The sequence below is a fragment of the Channa argus genome, chromosome 6 (genome assembly GCF_033026475.1).
Source record: "Channa argus isolate prfri chromosome 6, Channa argus male v1.0, whole genome shotgun sequence".
Classification (NCBI taxonomy): Eukaryota; Metazoa; Chordata; class Actinopteri; order Anabantiformes; family Channidae; genus Channa; species Channa argus.
The window spans coordinates 438,278-458,043 of NC_090202.1; the positions used below are offsets into that span (position 1 = coordinate 438,278).

General features: G+C 39.3%; 2 protein-coding genes across 5 annotated transcripts in view; one reads left to right on the forward strand and one right to left on the reverse strand.

The window, feature by feature from the left end:
* Positions 1–3,400, reverse strand: part of nlrx1 (NLR family member X1) — a 28,474-nt gene extending 25,074 nt beyond the window's left edge. For 2 of the 4 annotated variants that reach the window (XM_067507809.1, XM_067507808.1), the window contains exons 1-2: positions 3,101–3,400; positions 2,306–2,377 (exon numbers count right to left, since the gene is read on the reverse strand). In XM_067507809.1, coding sequence (XP_067363910.1) covers positions 2,306–2,322 — 17 coding nt within the window. In that variant the 5' untranslated portion in view covers positions 2,323–2,377; positions 3,101–3,400. The remainder of the gene's footprint in view (positions 1–2,305; positions 2,378–3,100) is intronic. The other 2 variants (XM_067507810.1, XM_067507811.1) reach the window with 2 other exon arrangements.
* A 1,857-nt stretch (positions 3,401–5,257) lies between these two features.
* Positions 5,258–19,141, forward strand: efhd1 (EF-hand domain family, member D1). Its single transcript, XM_067507634.1, has 4 exons — positions 5,258–5,607; positions 14,333–14,480; positions 14,653–14,787; positions 15,754–19,141. Exons 1-4 carry the CDS (start codon positions 5,324–5,326, stop codon positions 15,886–15,888), a joined length of 702 nt encoding a protein of 233 aa, XP_067363735.1. The 5' UTR covers positions 5,258–5,323; the 3' UTR covers positions 15,889–19,141.
* The last annotated feature ends 625 nt before the right edge of the window (positions 19,142–19,766 follow it).

Here is a 19,766-nt window from a genome sequence, read left to right on the forward strand (position 1 = left end):
GCTCATTGGTGGTCCCATTGGGTAAAAAGTCTAGAGCAGTTAAATTACTTTGGAATTGAAAGATATTTCAAACCAAAAAGCTTTGGTCTGCTCGACTGCATCATTTTGCAGAGGCTAGTAAAGATGGCTATGGGACAGTGACAGTAAACTTCAGTAACCAAGCTCACAGTGCCTTTGTGTTGGCAAAGGCAAGAGTTGCCCCCCTAAAGCTCATGACTATCCCTCGTTTAGAGCGTACTGCAGATACCTTAGCAGTACGTATGGACAAAAGACTAAGGAAGGGATTGGAGCTACAAATGGAGGACTCTGTGTATTGGACTGATAGTACAGCAGTGCTAAAGTACATCGGCAATGAGACATCGAGGTTTCGCACATTTGTAGCCAATAGAGTGTGGGCGATTCAGCAGACCTCAACAGTCTCACAGTGGCAAAACGTAAACTCTCAGCTTAATCCGGCAAACGAAGCATCAAGGGAACAGAACGTGAAAGCCTTTCTGCGGAATAAGCTGTGGGTATCTGGACCTGAATTCCTTATACAGCCAGTCGAGAAGTGGCAAAGGAATCCAGACTTGAAAGAGATTGAAGTAGCCGATCTTGAGGTTAAAAGCAATGTGACAGTAAATGTTCTCGCACTTGAACAAAACACAGATATAATGCAAAGGTTGATAGAGTACTACTAATCATGGACACGCTTAAAACGAGCCATAGTGTGGCTGCTGAGATTGAAAGATATGCTTCTAATTTTGTCCAGAAGGAGAAAGGAGCTGTTGGAAAATATCATCCAAGATCTGTCTTCTCCCGTACTTATAATGAGACACTGGTAACAACTGATCTCCAATTGGTGTAGTAAATATTGGTAACCTCTGAAACCAGAAGAAAGAAGACCATAGAAGATTAGTCAGGATGTTGTTGTATTTTGAACACAAGTAATTTAGTACGTGTTTCCAACATTAAGTGTGAATGTTTCTAATATTGGAGCACAAATAGGGCGCAGGTACGTTTGAGCTAACCAGGGTTTTGTTCATGTTGTGTATTGTGTATCGGGTACTGTATTGTGACTTTTGTTACATTTAGGTGTACTGATGATATAATTTGATGGTTGCCTTTGTAGTTTACCTTTTAAGTTGTTGTCATTTGGAAACAGTGCAGGGCAAAGGTTTGTTACAAGAGAGTTCAGTTCAGCTTCTTTGACGTTTTCCTGTTGTAAGCTCAACAGTTAATTCCTTCTTTTTAGGAATGTTCCAAACTGTTGTATTGGCCACTACCTATATTTTTTATTATTCTTCACATGCACACACCTCTTTGGATATCATGTTCAGAGTTTCGGGGAACAGCTAACATACTGTATGTGCATGTAACACTCAGAACAACATTCGGGCCTTTAATCTGCTTGATTAGTCAGCTGTTTGTTCCATTATTAATAAGCCACATGTATGTGTGTGTGTGTGTGTGTGTGTGTGTAAAAAAAATGGCTGTAATTCCTAATTAACATTATCACATAACATTTTGTTTCTTAAGAAATATCTTGGAGTTGGGGAGCTTAGGTTTGCAATGCTAAGCATGTCCTCGTACTTAGCTCCCTTAAAGACACTTCTATACCAGGAAACGGGCGTGTCATGCACAGCTTAATTAATTTTAATGACAAAAAGCAAGCTGTGTGAATCTGGAACTGGTGCAACATATATCAGTAGTAATATCACTTAGGCATCATGAGAGCAGGAGGGAAAGTCTGTGTGAGCCACACACAGACAGCACAACAAAGATGCTCAGCTTCCTCTGCTCCACCACCATCAAAGTGGATAATTTTAGGTGGTGGTGAAATGTTTACACTATGATGTGAAAACAAACGAAGATTTCAGCGACTCCACCCAGCGTCAATGTGGTCTCCAGCACCTGTGACTATACCCAGGGTAAGTCATGCAATTCCATAATCAGTGAAACACTTATATCTAAAGAACTCTAACCTGTTAGCACAAAAAACGCTCTGCCAGCTGTGTGAGGCTGTTTTTCAACTGTTCCCTCAATTATTTCTGTCCTCATGGACGAGTCATACACTACATTCACACGCAAACACTGACTGAGCCTGAGAATTAGTCACCAGCAGCGTCTCAGGCCAAAAACTGCTACAATGCATCACTTGTGACCTCCTCCCCAAAAAAATGGGAGGAGGTCAGAAGTGTGGAACTATTGTGTTAAGGAGGAGCTAAAGCACAAGTCCTTAGCTTGTAAAAGAAAGAGCGATGTGACTCCAGGAGGATACACAAGACAAATGTTAAAGAACATAATATCAATAACAGTCACTGACCTGAGTAGTGAACTCATGTTTCTGTTGTGCTGCCTCTTCCTGTCGGGGACCACTCTGTGAAGGACAGCCAGCCTACGACATGAGACAAGTGGAGCAGAAACCAATTTAAAGGCAGCCTGTGGACTACTAGTAACACAATGAAGTTGTGTTTTCATGTACAGGGCACTGTTTTGTTTGTATCTTATGCATATACGTGTCTGTCAACATTCTCAAACTACTAGTAAATGTAAAATACTAGTAGAATGTTAGTAAAAGGAGGCTACTCCAAAGTCACAGAGGATAATGATTGCAAGCTGCTGGACTTCAAGCATTCACACACTCTCACGATCTCCCTCACACACCAGTTTGGATGTCAGTTGGTCATAACAGCATATGAACATCTGCTAGGCAAATCCAAAGAAATCTGATATGTATCATCATCATAAATGAATAATTTGAACGCATACTAATTCCAAGCTATCTGCCAGCTCTCTATAGCACAATCTACAGGCCACGTTTGACATTTGTTTGTATCTTAGGTTAAACTGTTATTCCATAAGCATTGTCTTATTAAAAAAACAGGTAAAGATCATGGAAACAACGCGATGAACTTGATGTTAGTCTGAGGGATTTCGCGGGACAAAGGTTAGGGCTACTGGATGTGGGGCAAACGCAGCCATCTACTTCTACTTTACAGATGCTCCATAACTTCAACTCGTTATTCTACAAGTCCACTGTTTCTTCCACACCGGATGCTCAAGGTGAAGACAAGCGCCTGTAACAACAAATCTGTTGGGGATTGTTGATGTCACTCACAGGTTATTTGACAGTCTGAATATCCACCGCCTCCTCAAGAGACGGTAAAACAGAGAAAACTATCCCCGACCTTGGTGTGTCAGCAGCTGTGACCCCGCTCACTGAGCAGAACCTTCATGACTGACTCATTCATTTTTCTTGCTGCCAACTTATCTAGGCGTTGGTAAATCCTCACTGTACAACAGGGAGTTGCGCAGACACACACATCTTCCTCCCTGATATGTTTTAGAGATTAGAGAAACCTGTACCAAGGTATTTACAGTCAGCCTATACTTCCGCTTCATGTCAAAGAGATAGCATCTCTCCGCGTCCGGTATGACTCTTTCAGAATAAAACAAAAACAAAACACAATGCCGCTTTCCTTTGTATATAATTAAGTTTAAGTTACCGTTCAAAGAATACAACTCATTTATTGTCTACAGCTATTGTAATATACTTTTTAAAAGTATATTTTTCTCTTGCAAAAACCTTACAAACGTTGCCCGATTTTTTTTAGACATTATTAAGTGGGTGATTTTATATTTTTAGCTTTTAATTTGAAGGCTGTATGTCCAAAACGAAAATGCTTTTTTCAGGGCATCTGTGTTTGGCTGTGATGACATCCCTTTATAATTTTCAAAATAAACTTTAAACCAACTTGACACACTGTAAAGCAAAATGGGAGGTCAAATAAATCATAAGTCATTAGTACTAAGTAAAAACGGTGGCCAATTCTAGACCATTCTTTTATTGAAGCTCCCCATTGGCTTCGTGAACGTGTAGGACTATATGATAAAAAAGCATATTAGGAAAAAATTATCAGTAAGGTCAACTTCAGATGTTTGGATAATTATCATTAATCTCATCAGGCGGTGTCTGTTAAATTCATTATGCAGCAGGACAAACATCCAGAGGAGAACAAAGTTTCCTGGAACAGATGGTACTAACCCTGAGAGCCCCAACCTTAATATCAAGTCATTCTGGGTTTACATGAAGAGACAGAGACTGAAACAGGCTAAATCCACATAAGAGCTGAGTCAAGTTCACCAAAATGTTTGGAACAACTTTCCTGCCAAAATGTGAGCAAGTGCATTGGCAAAGTGTGATCACAGCAAATTGATATGGTTAATGAAACAGGCTCTACCTAAACCGAATCAATATTAGATTGCATGTTATGAATTTTAGTAAAATGTACTGCAAAAGAAAAGAGACCAAACAATGAATGGCAGTAATAAAAATATGTAAGGACTACTTAAATATATAAATACCCAAACAAATACATGAATACACATTTTGTTCAAATAAAAATATAGTTTTATTTATGAAAACTTTTTTTCTTATTTATTGCTTTCTGTAAGTTCTGTATGTCAGTCTGAGCTCTTTCTAACCTGCCCATGGTCCAGCCATGTGTACAACTATTTCATACAATTTATAAATACTAGCCTGCATTTATGAGAGTGTAAAACCTTAGAAATAGTCAATGGGAAACCACAGTATACCAACATGTAAAATATGCAGTGACACCCACTTTGGGGTTTAACAAGCCTTTTTGTGCATATGCAACTATTTTTTTCCTATGTGTAAAAACTAAATTTACAGAAAAGTTATGACACTGTGTAAAAAAGGGGAATGATTTGCAAATAACTTGAAAGCAATTTCTGATTGTAAATTATACAAAGACAACAAATCAAATGTTTTTGAAAAATATATGCTCACATTGAATCTGATCCCAGCAACATGATCTAATTTCAAATGATTTCCAAACCACAGGATTCTTCTTTTATATATCTGTCTCTTTTTTCGGAAATAGTTTTTTTTTGTAGAAATAATAGTTTACATTCATCTAACTAGCTGTCCTATACCAGTGTAAAATTACTTTGGAAACGTGTAAATACTGTACACTGTGCAGTATGAGTATACACACTGCATAAACTCTGCTTCTGCTTCTTCTGTAGAGAATTGCTGCCATCTTCTGGATGAGCTCCATCTGCCTATTGCATTTAGCTGTTGTCTTTTTTTTTTAAATCACACTTTTATTTCATTGCGTTTGTTTTGCAAACATTCAGTGATGACATCAAATAAGGAAGCTCTGTTGAATTGGAAAACGCGTTGATGGAAAAGATGAAAGTCTTATTTTGAAACTGCGCGGGCGGAAGCTGCGTCTCTCTCTGTGGACTGATCTCCGGTAGCTTGATCGCAGTGGTACTTGGTGACAGGCTCAGTGAGCAGCGTCCGACCTGCAGCATGGCATCAGAAGAGCTGGCTCGGAAGCTGCAGTCGCGCCTGGCCGCTACGCAGGAGGCTGAGCCGAGGCCGGAGCCCGAGCAGAGCCCGGTCCGACCCAAACAGCAGGAGCCAGAGGGAGCCTGCGGCGACTCGTCCTCCGAACTGTCCGCCAAATTGACCCGCAGACTGGACATTAACGAGGGCACCGCTGCTCCGCGACCGACCCGCGTCTTCAACCCGTACACGGAGTTCAAGGAGTTCTCTCGTAAACAGATTAAGGACATGGAGGCGATGTTTAGACGGTAAGGCTGGAGCTAACGGTTCTTTCTTTGTCTGACATGTTTATCTGCGGTCTGGGGGTTGGGACTGAGGGAGCACGTCGGGCTGGAAGCTTATGATGAGATTAGGCTGCTGCTGACGTGATGCCCGCAGGTGATGAACGCGGCTCTCGGCTTGGCGTTCGGTTCTCGGTGGAGGCCTGTGTTCGCCTCATACTCCTACGTTTTGTCCGTCAGTGTGTCGTGATCAGTGGACAGACCTCTGAGCTGTTGTGTTATTGTAGCCGAAGTTGAGCAATCGCACTCTACTTCCCCCGGATTATAATGCTCGGTTCACTGGGGATGGTGTGTTGTTGTTCCATGCTCCAAAACATTCATCAGAAAATGATGAATCTAATTTCCTCAGTGTTTCTACGTTCTTTCCTGTAAATTGGTATAGATCAAACTAGAAATAAAGAAGGCCAAAAGGATTTAATCTGCTAATTATTTGGTCTGAAAAATCGGGAAAAATGTCCCGAACAGTGTTTTCTGTTTTGTCTAATCAGCTTTAGATGAGCCAGCCTGTCTCTTTTTCATTCTTATTCCTCCAACGTCACCTTTTTTTTGACCGTTTGCTCATTCAACCATTCAATTCAATTCAACTTTATTTGAATTGAATAAAGTTCATATAACAGATATATATCAGTGCTTAAATATGATGGACTTTTTTCAACCTTCACCTCCAGTATTTGGGTCCTGAAAAGACAATGTGTCAGGTTGCACCACGTCAGATACATGTCGTCAGCATTTACCGTAAAAAATCTACGTTTTGAATTGGTCTGGTATCTTTCGATAGCTAATGCTGAAGGTACTGGATCAGCATGGGATCCAAAAATTGTGCATGGGGACATGCTCAAGCAGAAATTGTTGCTGTTCTCTGATTGGATAGAAGGGTGAGGCTCACTCAAACAGTTTTAGAAGTGAGAATCTCCGCTGTTTGTCACAGGAGCCCTCCCACTCCCCTCTCCACATGAGATAAGTTATGGACAATATTTAAATAAAAAATGTAGGAAAAATGTTGCACACTGTCACTTTACCAGATAAGATGTCTTTGGGTTGCCTGCTTGTTGCATGGACAAAACCAAGTTGAACAATTTGTAAGCTCTAAAATGCTCATTTAAATGTAAATTTAAATAGAAATAGGAAATGTTATTCATTATGTTATTCATATTATTCGGGGCTGTGTGTTGGTGTGCTTGTCAACCTGGAGAAGGATAGCTATTGTTTGTCCATTTCCTCAGGGTTGGACTCTGCTCCAACCAACAACAGGGTCTTTGTGCCTGAATGCTGCTGGAATCTCACGTCTGTGCTCTGTTTCTACATGAAGAAGTGATAGGCATGAGTGATTACTCTGTGATTACTGAAGGGTATATTTGAGAGAAGAGTAGTCAGTTTTGGTAACATCTTATGCATGAATAAAAGTTCGATTTGCTGGTTGCAGCCTCTGAAACGAGTGTTAGTCAAACAAAGTAACAAATTCTGAGATGAACAACAAATCAGTTACAGAACAAAATAATTAACGAATGAATTAATAGCAGTAATAATTATTTATCAGATCTATTGTTTAACAGGAGGATATATGTAGTTTTACACTCTCTTGGCAGAAAAGATACAGAAGTACTTCTGCTGACTTCCTCTGTTCATCTATTGTTTGCTGCTTAATCTGTGGCTGTTTTGCTGCAGCAGCAGGCCAAACAAGGAATCGGTGGTTCGTGAGTGAGATAAGTGCTAATGGAAGCCATTTTAAAAGAACTTTGTTACTTGGATTTACCACATTATTGTCACTCAACACTAAACTGTGGCTTGAAGGTATTAATTAAGCGCTGTGATAGACCAAAGGGAGGGCGGGGGTACTGTCCAGTTCCAGTGGGATTCTCAGTTTATTTTAGGTAGAGTGGTTGTCCACCAATCTCACAGTTGTTGGTTCAATCCCTGGCTCCTCCAGTCACATGTCGAAGTGTCCTTGAGCAAGACACTGAACCCCAACTTAGTTGCTCTCGGTGAGTGTTGGTCAGCTGCATAGCAGCTCCCCCATCAGTGTGTGAGTGTGTGTGATTACGAGTGTGAATGGGTGAATAAGATGCAGTGTAAAGCGCTTTGAGTGCCAATAGGTAGAAAAGCGCTTTATAAGTGCAGAAGATTTACTATCTTTTTTTTTAGAGGGCAGGACAAGACTCCGCATCCAGCCTGAACTTGGTATACTCTGACCCATAGGAAAGTGTCTGTACCATTATCAAATTTGTATTTTCCATAACCGTAAAATCCTGATCAATCCATTGCAAATCTAGCAAAAACAGAAATTCTCACACATATTCTTCTGCCAAAAAAAGTATGATGACGACCGATCGCAGTTGTCACTGAAAAGATGGAAATAGAAAATGAACTCACAGATTTGAGGTGAGACCCTGGATGAAGAAACAGGAAAATATAGTTTTTAAAATTATTCTGAGAAACCTGACCATGTCTGTCGGTAAATGGATCTTAAGACTTTAGCACAGCAGAGTTGCGTTTACCTTCGTCTTCATCAATTCTTAAAAAAATCTGTAAACAACAGACATTTTTCCACCTTTGTCTACCTGCGGTTAATATAAAGATAATGTCAGTTTTCCAGGTTGTAAATCTTCAAATGTAAATCAATTTGTTGTAAATCAATTTTATTATTTCACCACTTTTGAAAAGATCTACCAGGAGAATAGTGGACATCCTGAGAGACTTTATGTCTTTTATTTGGCCAAAAATGTTAGCTACGAAGTGGTTGTATCATAACATTAGCTGATGGGCTTAATCGTGATTTTTAATTGTTTTTCATTAAAATATTGCCCAATGTTTCTACTGATTTTCACTTTTCACTGTCTTCATATTGGTGACATTTCACAAAGCAGTGAAATGATAAAACTGTCAGATTTACAATATTAAAAAGATTACAGCATCATGCCATTTGTAAACTTCCCATCAGAGAACCATGGCCACCATGAGACTATGGTCTATGGTGCTTTATTTAAGGGGTACAAACACTCCGTTATGCCCTCTGTCAACATGCAGGCCTAACCTGACCCAAACCCTAACCCTCAAAGCTGCACATCTCCTTCAGAGTTTTTCTACTTTTCAACAACTTGTTTTAGTAAAATATGGGCAAACATCGGTGGATTTTTACTTAACATTACTCATATTGTGCTGCAACATGAACACAAGCGCTTAATCCTACCAAGACCATAAATTTATGAATTTCTTTTTAAACATGTTATTTAAAATACTTTTCTCTATAGCATTTTCTATCATGGATCCTGCTGAAATATTGGGAAGTTTGAGTTAAAGTCATTTCTCCATCACACTGGTCCAGACAGAAAACATCTCTGTTAGCTCTGACTGCTGATGGAGATAGTCATAAATGTTTGGTTAAACTTTGGTGATCTCATTAGTTTTACTTTGTGGAGACACTTCGTAGTATTTTAGGTTTCTATAAGGTGGCAGGTCATGTTTTTGATGGCTGTCTGAAAATCTCTATTTATTAAATAGATTTCAGTGAGTCATTTATCAGTAAAAGAAAACCTTTCAATGGCTGATCTGAGATCTCATTTACCATACTGCATATTTGAGATATCTAAGCCACTTGGATTTCCCAAACCTTTGACCTTTGGCTCATTGAGTTTGTCTTGGTGGCTATTCAGAGGACTGTGACTGCCCTCATTGTTTGGAATGAGTTTTCCCTCATATGGAAAACTGGAAGCATCTACATATTGCGCAGGGGTTAGATAAGCTGGGGCTGTGAATAGGCAGGAATCCACTGGCTGCATCTCACAACCTGGTTTTTAACAGCCAAACATGTTTGTCATGTTCCCCATGCAAGTCCACAGTCTCTTTAGTCACTATTCTTTTGTTGCACTGATCTCAGTCCCACAGTCCACTTTCCCACGGAGCATCCTCCGCCTGCTGACCCACTTTTCTTCCACATAGAGCTTTTGGCTTAAAGGCACATTTCATTGTTTGCCATACATTATCAAGCTGAACAAATAATACTTTAATTTTATTGCTATGGCAGTATTTTCAATTATGTAGAACACGAGCAACTTGCTCGTGTATGCTGATGAATGAACCAAATTCAAATTCAGCTTTTGGATTTTATATTGACAGGTCACTGAATAATAGGAGCATGTTTTACCCTGTGGTATAAATCTACAGTATGCTGCTCTAACATGCACTGCAGCAAAGAGCTTTATAAGCTGAGCTGGGTCATGATGGGGGAGATGAGAATACATTTGGAGAAAGGGAGTTCTCTAGTCCCAAATGCTCCAGCATCTATAATTAACAAGGAAGCTCAGTGAGCTCAAGCAACAATGTAGCCTAGACCGGAGTGTTGCAGGCAACGTGGCATCAATTCCCTCTAATTATTTACCAAACCTCCTGACTGATACAAGTGCTTTCACACAACAGTTTATCAGGTTCCTTCTCACAGTTTCTTAACCTTAATGTTCCAGGTGCTGTCATTGATACAGTACACGCTCACTATTTTTATCCTTCCTCCATTTTTATTTTTTGAAATTGTGTGCTTTGTGTCTGTCCGTAGTTCAATGGATTCTCATTAAAATTTAAGAGGTTATCTTCTGACAAAACTTGTGAAAACACCTGCTCCTGAGTTGCAAGGGCAAGCTGTCAGATTTATACTGTTATTAAAATATTGCTCAATGTTTCTACCAATTTTCACTTTTCACTGTCTTCTTAGTTGGTGACATTTCTGATAAAACTGTCAGATTTACAATGTTGAAAAGTTTACAGCATCATGCCATTTGTAAACTTCCCATCAGAGGAACATGGCCAGCTTGAGAATATGGTCTGTGACGCTGTATTTAAGGGGTACAAACACAGCATTATTGACCCTCCATTATGCCCTCTAACCCTAATCCTAACCACCTTAACCCTCAAAAGCTGCACATCTCCTTGAAAGTCTTCCTATTTTTTTCAACAATTTTTTTTTTTTTGTAAAATATGCAGCAAACGTCGGCTAAATTATTTAAAATTTTCAAATTAAATTTGGAAACGAGGCTAATAGGACTGAGGCAGAGAAAAGAAAATCACCAGTTTTACTTTTAAAAGTGAGCCACTGTCACAAAAGGGTGATATTTTGAAGGGCTGTCAGTATAAATGCAGCCAAAAATTGCAAAGACATTCCTAATCACAGATAATGGTGAGTCTTTCTAAAACAAATTTAGATGTTTGGTTTGTACAAAGAGATACACAAAGATTACAGTGGACTCCCATTTGAGTAATAACTGCCGTGTCCATGGTCAGATGGCAACAGGGGAACGGCCTGCTTCAGCATGCTGCTGGCATTCCTGTGCTCCCACAAAGAACCAAACCAAACCACAGGGGCTTTTGTCTTCATGGGACTGGAATGTTGTGCCAGGAGAGGATGGCATCCCCCATCCCTGGCTAGAAACGGTCCATAATGCATATTAAGAGGGATTTATGTGGGGGCAGTTGTTACAATTACTGTCAGTAAAATATAACTCTATTCAAATACTTACGTCTATATTTGACCCTTTCATTCAAGTAGTGTTGGATCAAGGGTGTGTAGAGGGCTGATGAACAGTTGTTGGTGCAGTTGTCAGATAATTAGATTAACATTTGGTTTTATGTGTGTCTGTGGGTGGGAGTGTGGATGTTTGCTACAAAAAGTCCCTTCATAACACAGGAATGTGATGTGACTGTGTTGCTGCTCCCGTGTAATTCTAGTGTGAGTTTGGCAAAGTAGTAAAACACTAAACGTTTGAATTTCCCTGAGACTGCTCCACATGCTTCCATCATCATTGACTTGTTCAATAATCAGGACCACAAATGTCTCTCAAGCATGTACTGTAGTTATAAATCTAACATTATATGACCTGAGCATATTTTCCTGTCTTGCCTCCTCCTACCTTTGGCCTTCACAAGTGCCTGAAAACTTGAGTTGCTTGTTTTTAAAGGCATGGATGGAGCCACCCCACCCCACATTGCTTGCCTTCTCGCTCTCTCTCTCTCTCTATACTCTGGCTTGTAGCCTGAGATCTGCTCAACACTTGTTGTTGACTGTTCCCTGGTCCAGGGTGGAGACTGAAGACAGGTCCAGTATTAGAGAAACAACCTCTGTGTCATATTCATTGTTTCATTTTACATTTTTTTCCTCTGATGTATTTGAACTCTAATGCATTCTCATAATCTTGTTTTTTCCCTTTTTATTTTGTCTGTTAAGCTTATGAAAAGTTCTATAGAAGTTCTATGAAAATGCTCTTATATTATTGGAGCCACAACAAATGGTCAGAATGCATTTGTAAATGATTTTGCTTTCTCTATTTTCACTTTAATTATGTTGTATTAAGTACAGACTAATGGGGACAAAATGCCCCAAATAAATCCACATGACCTCAATGTACCTCATGCTGACTGGCTGGGAGTCCCAGGTGTTCATTGAAGTCATTAAATTGTTAACACTGCAAGGGTCTGTTGAGGTCACCTGTTGATCACTGTCTAACCTGAACATTGTGTATTGTTAGGGTCACGTGAGACTCTGGGCCAGTCAGCTAGAACTAAAGAAGCCTTTCAGATGAGAGGTGAAACATTTCCAGCAACCTTAAGCAAGTTCAGTTGGCACCAAGAAAGACCTTCAGGATTAAATGGTAGATAGTAAATGATTAATAAGATGGGGATGAATGAGAATCTCCAAAGACAAGTAGTCAGAATACTTTCTAAAGCCAATGTATTTAGAATAAATGTAGTTTTCTTTAGTTAAAATGTTAATTTCTGTTTCGGACATAAGGATTCATAAGGATTCTCCACATTGTGTTAAAATGACACTAACAGTTCACTCTGCAAAGTTAGCAGCTGAAGTTTGTAGCCTAGTTCCGAATCAGAACTTTCAGAATTTGGATCAAGTAAGTTATGAGAAATGATGAGTCTGATTTAGTTGCTATACTTTTATTTCCACATTCATATTAAATTAAACATTTGAGTAAATTAAATGTCAGATCAGATTTGGACCAGCAGAACCAGCAATTATGAAGTAAATCCTGTAGAAATTCTGTATATAGAATCTGACCCTCAATGTCTTGAATTCTGCATTTTCAGGTGTAAGTATAAAAGTATAAAAGCCATTTTGCTGATGTTAATGGCCAAAATGCTCCTGGTATTTCTCTTGAGACTTTGAATGATGGCAGGGTTTTACGGTGTAGTGATGCCGTGTCGGGCCGATGGTGAACAGATCCTTATGAGGCAGTTGTGATATCAGAAAACATAAAGGAATGAGCTCCTTGTGGCCTTCTGAAGGACTGGGAAACACAACAGTTTTGATTCGTCTTACTCTGGGATCAGCAGGCCTGATACTGTAGTGTGTGTTCACACAGACGGCTGTGGAGGACTGCTATAAATACTCTTCCTATCAGAACCAAGCCTCTGTGGGCTTTGTCTCTGGTGATAACAGCTGGCTTACTGGCTGCTGAAGTCTCACAGTAATGTGCCGTCATGACTGAGGGAAGAGATTTGAAGATTGAGGTTGAGCCAGTGAAAGAAGAACAATTCATGGCAACAAATAAAGAAAAGCAGTTTGTACAACAATAACACTCTCATTAGCTTGGAATGCGGCCGCAAGCCAGGATTTAGTGTTTTCTTAGTTTGTACTGTAGATTTTATGAGAGAGCGAGGAAGAAAACATTAAGCTAAAATTAAATATAACGCTTTGAAGCAAGACATTTGTAAAAAATAACAGGTCAATAATTAGAACATGATATGACCTGATTTTAATATGTTTTCAGTAGTGGGCACCATAGACTTAGTTCCCCTGGTTCCCTGGTTGAAAAAGTAGTTTAACTTTTTCATAGTTCCTAGAACTGCTGCGTGAGTTTACACCATTGTGTGTCCACATCAGAAGATTTTCAAAGGGGAATAGTTCTTATAACATTACTTTGAGGGACTTTCTAGCTCCTACTTCAGAGTATATGCATTTTCAGCCTAATAACAACAATGAGTTTTGTAATTTCATTGAACACTGAGCCAGTGAGTGCTGCTAGCTGAGGACTTTCATCCTGCTACTATGCCACTGATATTTTTCCATGTAAAAAGGACCCATTTAGAATTAAAAGCTGCAGTCAGTTTACACAAATTCATTAATTTATAAAATTAACCCCACGTCTTCAGCACCGTGACATTTAGGTGGGAGAGATGTGAGAGGGAAATAATCTCAGCAGCCAATAACCCAGCTCCACCTGACTCAACAAGCCATGTTGCAGTTTGCCGTAAAAACTAATACCAGTAAATGGATGCACAGTTTTCCAGTGGCTCCTTGCAAGATTTGTCAATTCATGTACAGTTGTACTATTTACAAACATAAGGCTGTTTCCTACAGAAGGGAACATCACATAATCACAAACCACATCAAATCAAAGCACACAAGATAATCAGCACAATCAGTGAGTGCATTTAGATCCACTCACTGTAAATAACCTGGCTACTGTCAATCTGTGTATGCTGTTGAGTTATCCAATTTCTCCTTTCTCTTATGGAAACTATGGAATCCATAATCTAACTGATATGAATTAGTACTTAGTTGTAGCCACAACACAGGAAGAGTGGACAGGATAACTTAACTGTATCGATTAATTACTTTACATTAATTACTTTATTGGCTGTTCTCATGCTCCCAGACTAATTAGACCTGACAGCATGTGGGTGGTATGGTTTGTAGGTATGACACCGGGAAAGATGGCTTCATCGACCTGATGGAGCTTAAGCTGATGATGGAGAAGCTGGGAGCTCCACAGACCCACCTGGGTCTGAAGAACATGATCAAAGAGGTGGATGAAGACTTTGATGGCAAACTGAGCTTTAGAGAGGTGAGACCAGTCATTTCACACCGCACATTTTTCTGGAGCCCAATACCACCTTCCGTCATCATCGTTATCTTTATACATGTGGTCCTTTTTAATTGCGATCGTCCACATACTGTAATACCACCACACAGTCCAACATTTCCAATCGATACATTTTTGAACTTATTTCCCCCAGTTCCTGCTGATCTTCAGGAGAGCAGCGGCTGGAGAGCTGCAGGAGGAGAGCGGCCTGATGGCTCTGGCCAGGCTGTCGGAGATCAATGTCTCCACTGAGGGGGTGATGGGGGCGAAAGACTTCTTTGAAGCCAAGGTATTTGTTGTACTTTTCCACCTTCAGGCTGGCGATATTTAGTTTGGACGTAGCTACTTCATAGCTGTATTCAATCATTTGTGGGTTTTCTGTGTGGGGTCCTGCCATGTGCACCCTCTAAGAAAGTATCCACAAAACAATATGAACTCCATTTATAGGACAGTTTGTCATAACTGTGCACTGATCAATATCTAAAGTGAGATTATTCTGTAACTTTTTCCACCTTTTTGTGCAAATCATTAACTACTGATCATGAGACTTCTAAAAAGTGTGGTTCATATCAGCCGATGCTTGTTTTCAACCACAAGCTAAATGTTTGAATGTTCTTTATAAATCGGAGAAGCTCTAACCCACACCAGGTTATTAAAATATTGAGATTTATGGAACGCTTATTATTTTCAGTATTTCTGATTTAACCTTCCTAATAATGTTAAAGGGCACAGCAATTTAAACTTTAAATTTCATGCATTTTTGGAGGGCACAGTGAAAACATGACAGACGATATTTTTAGAAGTAACTCATTGTACGCACCAACATTTTGATTAGTAATTGTCATTAATTTTTCCAAACTCCACTTAATGTTTGAACTCTGGAACTGCACCTTCTAGTTACAGGTGTATTTATACTAAATTCACTGCACTCTGTGTGTGATTTATGAAACCCATTGGCTTCGCCAGTCACCACTTATTAATTACATTTTTAATAATTATTTTAATTTACTATAGAGAGATCTGTTTTCACTTTGACATGAGTCATATTTTGTTTTTGTTTCTTTTTTTGGTCAAAAAACCAAAATGAAATCAGCCATTATTTAACATCTTTTTTTAAATAAAAGGTGAAAACTTAAACAGTATTAAAGGGCTACATGATAACAAGATAGTCATAGATTTGTATAGTTTTTGTTCATTTGGGAAATAGTTGGAAATCGCTGATGGGAAGGAACGCTGCCATTTTGTATGTTACCAGATGCAGGCTCTGTCTGTGGGCAGCAAGTTTGAGGCTGAGATTCGAGAGGAAAAAGAGGAACGCCAGAGACAGGAAGTGGAGAAGAAGCAGAGACAAGCTGCCTTCAAGCAGCTGCAGTCCACCTTCTGCTCCTGACTGTCCACAGGAAGTGCACTACAACCCTTACAGGCACAATCAGTGTCGCTGAGATTATAGAAACAGCTTCACCTTCTGCTTGTACTTGAATCACTGTCTCAGAATTTGGCCATTTGAAAATCTAAAGATGCATTAAAGTACATCCACACTTCAGCACAGAAAGATATCACATACCAGGCCTCAGAAGAGGTTCATTCAGCAGCTATATTACGAAAAAGGCAAAAAAAAAATAAATATAAAAACATTTAGATGTATCAGGAAAATCTCGAATGACCTCTCCAGATTCATGCAAGAATAGTTTTATAGTGGATTTGTTATTTGTGTAACTCGGTGAATTTTCCTCTTTGTGGGGATTGATTCTGTGTTCAGATGTTTGTGAAGCATTCAGAATTTTGTCACTTTGGTTATGTTCTGTGTCACACAATGTTGTTTCATCCTCACCTTGTTATCATTGTTACTACTATGAGTGTCACTAAATCAACATCTTCTCTGCAACCTGCAGTGTTATAACAACACTGTAGTAATAGATAAAAAGTATAAATAACTGTATCACTATAATATATTGATATCATGTTGGTTGGTCATAATTATTTGATCCATTGTATGTACCACCTTCTCGTTTTGTTAGTGCAACCCAAATTCTCAGACATCTCAGGGAGGTTCTTTTAAAGGAATAGTTACAATTTTTGGGAAATGTGGTTATTTGCTTTCTTTCTGAGGCATGAAACTGACCACTTGTCATTTCACTCACAGTTCAGAGTAGAGCAGGAGGCAGGATGTAGTTGGCCCGTCACAGCACACTTACTGTCTCTGACACTTGCTTCTATTATTTGCTAAGAGTGATATCGCACTCTCTAAAAGAAAGCTAACAATGGATTTTCCCAAAATGTAATTCCTTTAAATCTTTCTTCTGTGCACAAACCACACTTGAACAACAGCAGAAAAACCACAATAGTAAAAGCACATGGTAAGATTAGAGATGGACGACAGCTTCCTACTAAAAGATGGATTCACATTTTCTTTTAAAACAGGCATATTTCCATATTGACACCAAAAGAGTTTTTCCTTGCTGTAGCCATTCCTTCTGTTTCTGTTTCTGTGTATTGGCAAGAATCTGGCAAGAAGAATCATCACTCCTGATGCTCACTCCTTGATATCTGTATTAATACACAAATAACCATTATGCTTCTACGGTATCTATTGGGCTGTCACTACTATTATAACTAACAAAAGTCTGTTGTTTTGAGAAGGCTTCAAATGGAAAATACTGGGTTGTATTTGACCAAATCTGAAAATGTCAGGGAACACAGCGGGGCCTGCATTGCTGCATGTTGCAGAGGCTAAAACTAAAGCCCTGGTGAAGTTCTTCCAGTGGAAATATTCCTTTTCTTCGCACAATTTGAGGACTCTGGATTTTGGGCCCCATCTCTCACAAAGATAACATAATTTGTAGGCATCTGTATGAACAGGATGAATGGCTACAGCAACATCCCTAAGCAGGGAACCTGAATGTTTTAAGACAGACTTGGAAAAACTGTGAACCTACCGTTTGTGCATGCACATCTGTTACACTAGATTTCCCCGACCTGGTCTTTTGATTCTGTTGTTAGGACCTAGATTGTCATGATCCCACCAGTTAGATGGTTAAGTTGTGAATTTGGTTATGGTGTGGTTGGGTATGGTTTATGTTCTTTTCAAGTGCATGCAGTGCAAGTAAATGATACACACTAGACATTCTAATATGTATAATTAATCAACCTATAAAATGCCATAAAATAAGCAGTTTGAGTAACCTGCAGCTCTGTATACATATGTTTTTGGCAAATGGCAGTGAGGCTTCACATGGCATAACTGTAAACGTTGGAGTTATAGTATTAATAGATCTGATTCAAGTATACATGCAGCAGTTTTCGGAGTGACAGCTTTTTGAGTGTCTTTGTAAAACGTTTTGCCATCGGTCTGCTTCAGCTCTAAACCACAGGTCAGTGTTGTTTGAGTCTAGATCCATTGCATTACATGATCCTTCCCTTTCAAACCTCTCCTGTGTAGTTCATGTAGTCTCTGAGCTGGAGCCTAAGCTGGATGATGTCACTATGACCCTATCAAGGTTCATTTCTCAGACCTGACATGGCTCCTTTACAGCCTCAGAAGATATCATACCAATGTTTTCTCAGGCTCAGGGATACTAAGTGTGACTAGTAAACTGATGTCCATGTGCCCCTTTAATGTGACCATGTACTCCTTCATGTTGTCACAGTCTGACATGACAAAGTGTTCATTTTCTTGTGTGGTGTTTGTTTTTGTAGTTGTTACACATTAGTGTGCAGTGTTACTAACCGTTAAAAGACCAGTGCCACTAATAGGCTATGCACCATATCTGCAGTACACAAGTGTTGACAATGTCATATTCATGTGCAGAATCAGCTGATTTGATTTTGGTTTCAAGCTGTACATAAGTCAGTTAGTAGTCATTATCATGCCCATAGTTATGCTTCAGTAAGCTTAAGTCAGGTCAGGTGGTTATCATCTTTACATGTGGTGGTTACAATATTAAACACCTAGATATCAAACTCTGATACCTACAGTGTGTAGTGGCAGGTAGAGCAGGAAACTACCAAACCATATGCATGAGCTGATAAGACCAGATAATGGGCCATTGCACAGATTAATAATAGCTCAACCATGTGGAAGAACCCATTCCATCCTAAACCTGATCCAAATTGGGTCAGTGTTTGTCAGGATCTGAGACTCAAGTCCATGCATATACAGATGCACCAAGCTGACTTAAAGAAGCATAATAAACTGAAATATAGTATAACATTATAGTAGAATAGACAAATAATGCAAAGCTCCATCTCTGATAGCATTGGAGTCTTGAATCTGAACCAGCTGAGAAACTCTGACCTAAACAGTGCTTTTTTTTAATTGCAGTTCAGGTGTCTGGCTCCTTTTTCTTACTCAGTAATAACGTGTTTCAGCTGTAGCATGTTCGAGGTGTCAAGCAAAACTAATATACGCATCATATCCATTCTTTAGTATTTGTTGTGGAAATGGAAAATGTATTTTTTCATGAATAAAGTAGTCTATATTATGTTTTAGCAGAGATCTATAAGTTGCCAAATAAGACAAAAAGGTCAGTGAAATATATTTTTGGGCACATGTAAAGATATTGTGTTGTCATACTCCCTATTGGAATGGAAAAGTTTGACTTGATTGCAATAAATGACAAATAAAGCTGATATTAAAAAACTGACTCCATCTTATTAATCATGTTGGAGCATTATTGAGAAGTTACAGTGTTTACAGATACATAGTCCCTAACATTCATACTCTAAATTGCTCATCCTGCCCCAGCACACATCAGGGTGTAACTGCTCCATCTACTGCGATTAAACGTGTTCAGTCCAAGTCAGTTTACTAACAAAGTTTTGCCTTCACTAAAAGATGTGACTCATTTCAGTTATGCATTCACAGGTGACATTACAGACACATCACAGCATTAGTAAAACGGGCTACTAAAGATAGACCACATGGGCAACTTTTTAATCCTAAAAGTAACCTTGGCTTTTCTATATTTTATGTCTTCTTTTCCTTTGCACTGTTCCCTTTCAGGAGTCGCCACAGTGAATCATGTGCCTCCATCTAACTCTGTCCTCTGCATCCTCTTCTCTCACAGTAACTAACTTCATGTCCTCTCTCACTACATCCATAAATCTCCTCTTTGTTCTTCCTCTAGACCTCCTGTCTGGCAGCTCCAACCTCAGCATCCTTCTACTGATATATTCACAGTTTCTCCTCTGAACATGTCCAAACCACCTCAATCTGGCCTCTCTGACTTTATCTCCAAACATCTAACATGAGCTGTCCCTCTGATGTCC

Excerpts from the sequence above, each read along its gene's own strand:
- efhd1 (XM_067507634.1), top strand. The coding sequence starts at position 5,324 with ATGGCATCAGAAGAGCTGGCTCGGAAGCTGCAGTCGCGCCTGGCCGCT. Across the intron at positions 14,481-14,652 it reads GCAAACTGAGCTTTAGAGAG|TTCCTGCTGATCTTCAGGAG; the intron begins GTGAGACCAGTC and ends TATTTCCCCCAG. Across the intron at positions 14,788-15,753 it reads AAGACTTCTTTGAAGCCAAG|ATGCAGGCTCTGTCTGTGGG; the intron begins GTATTTGTTGTA and ends GTATGTTACCAG.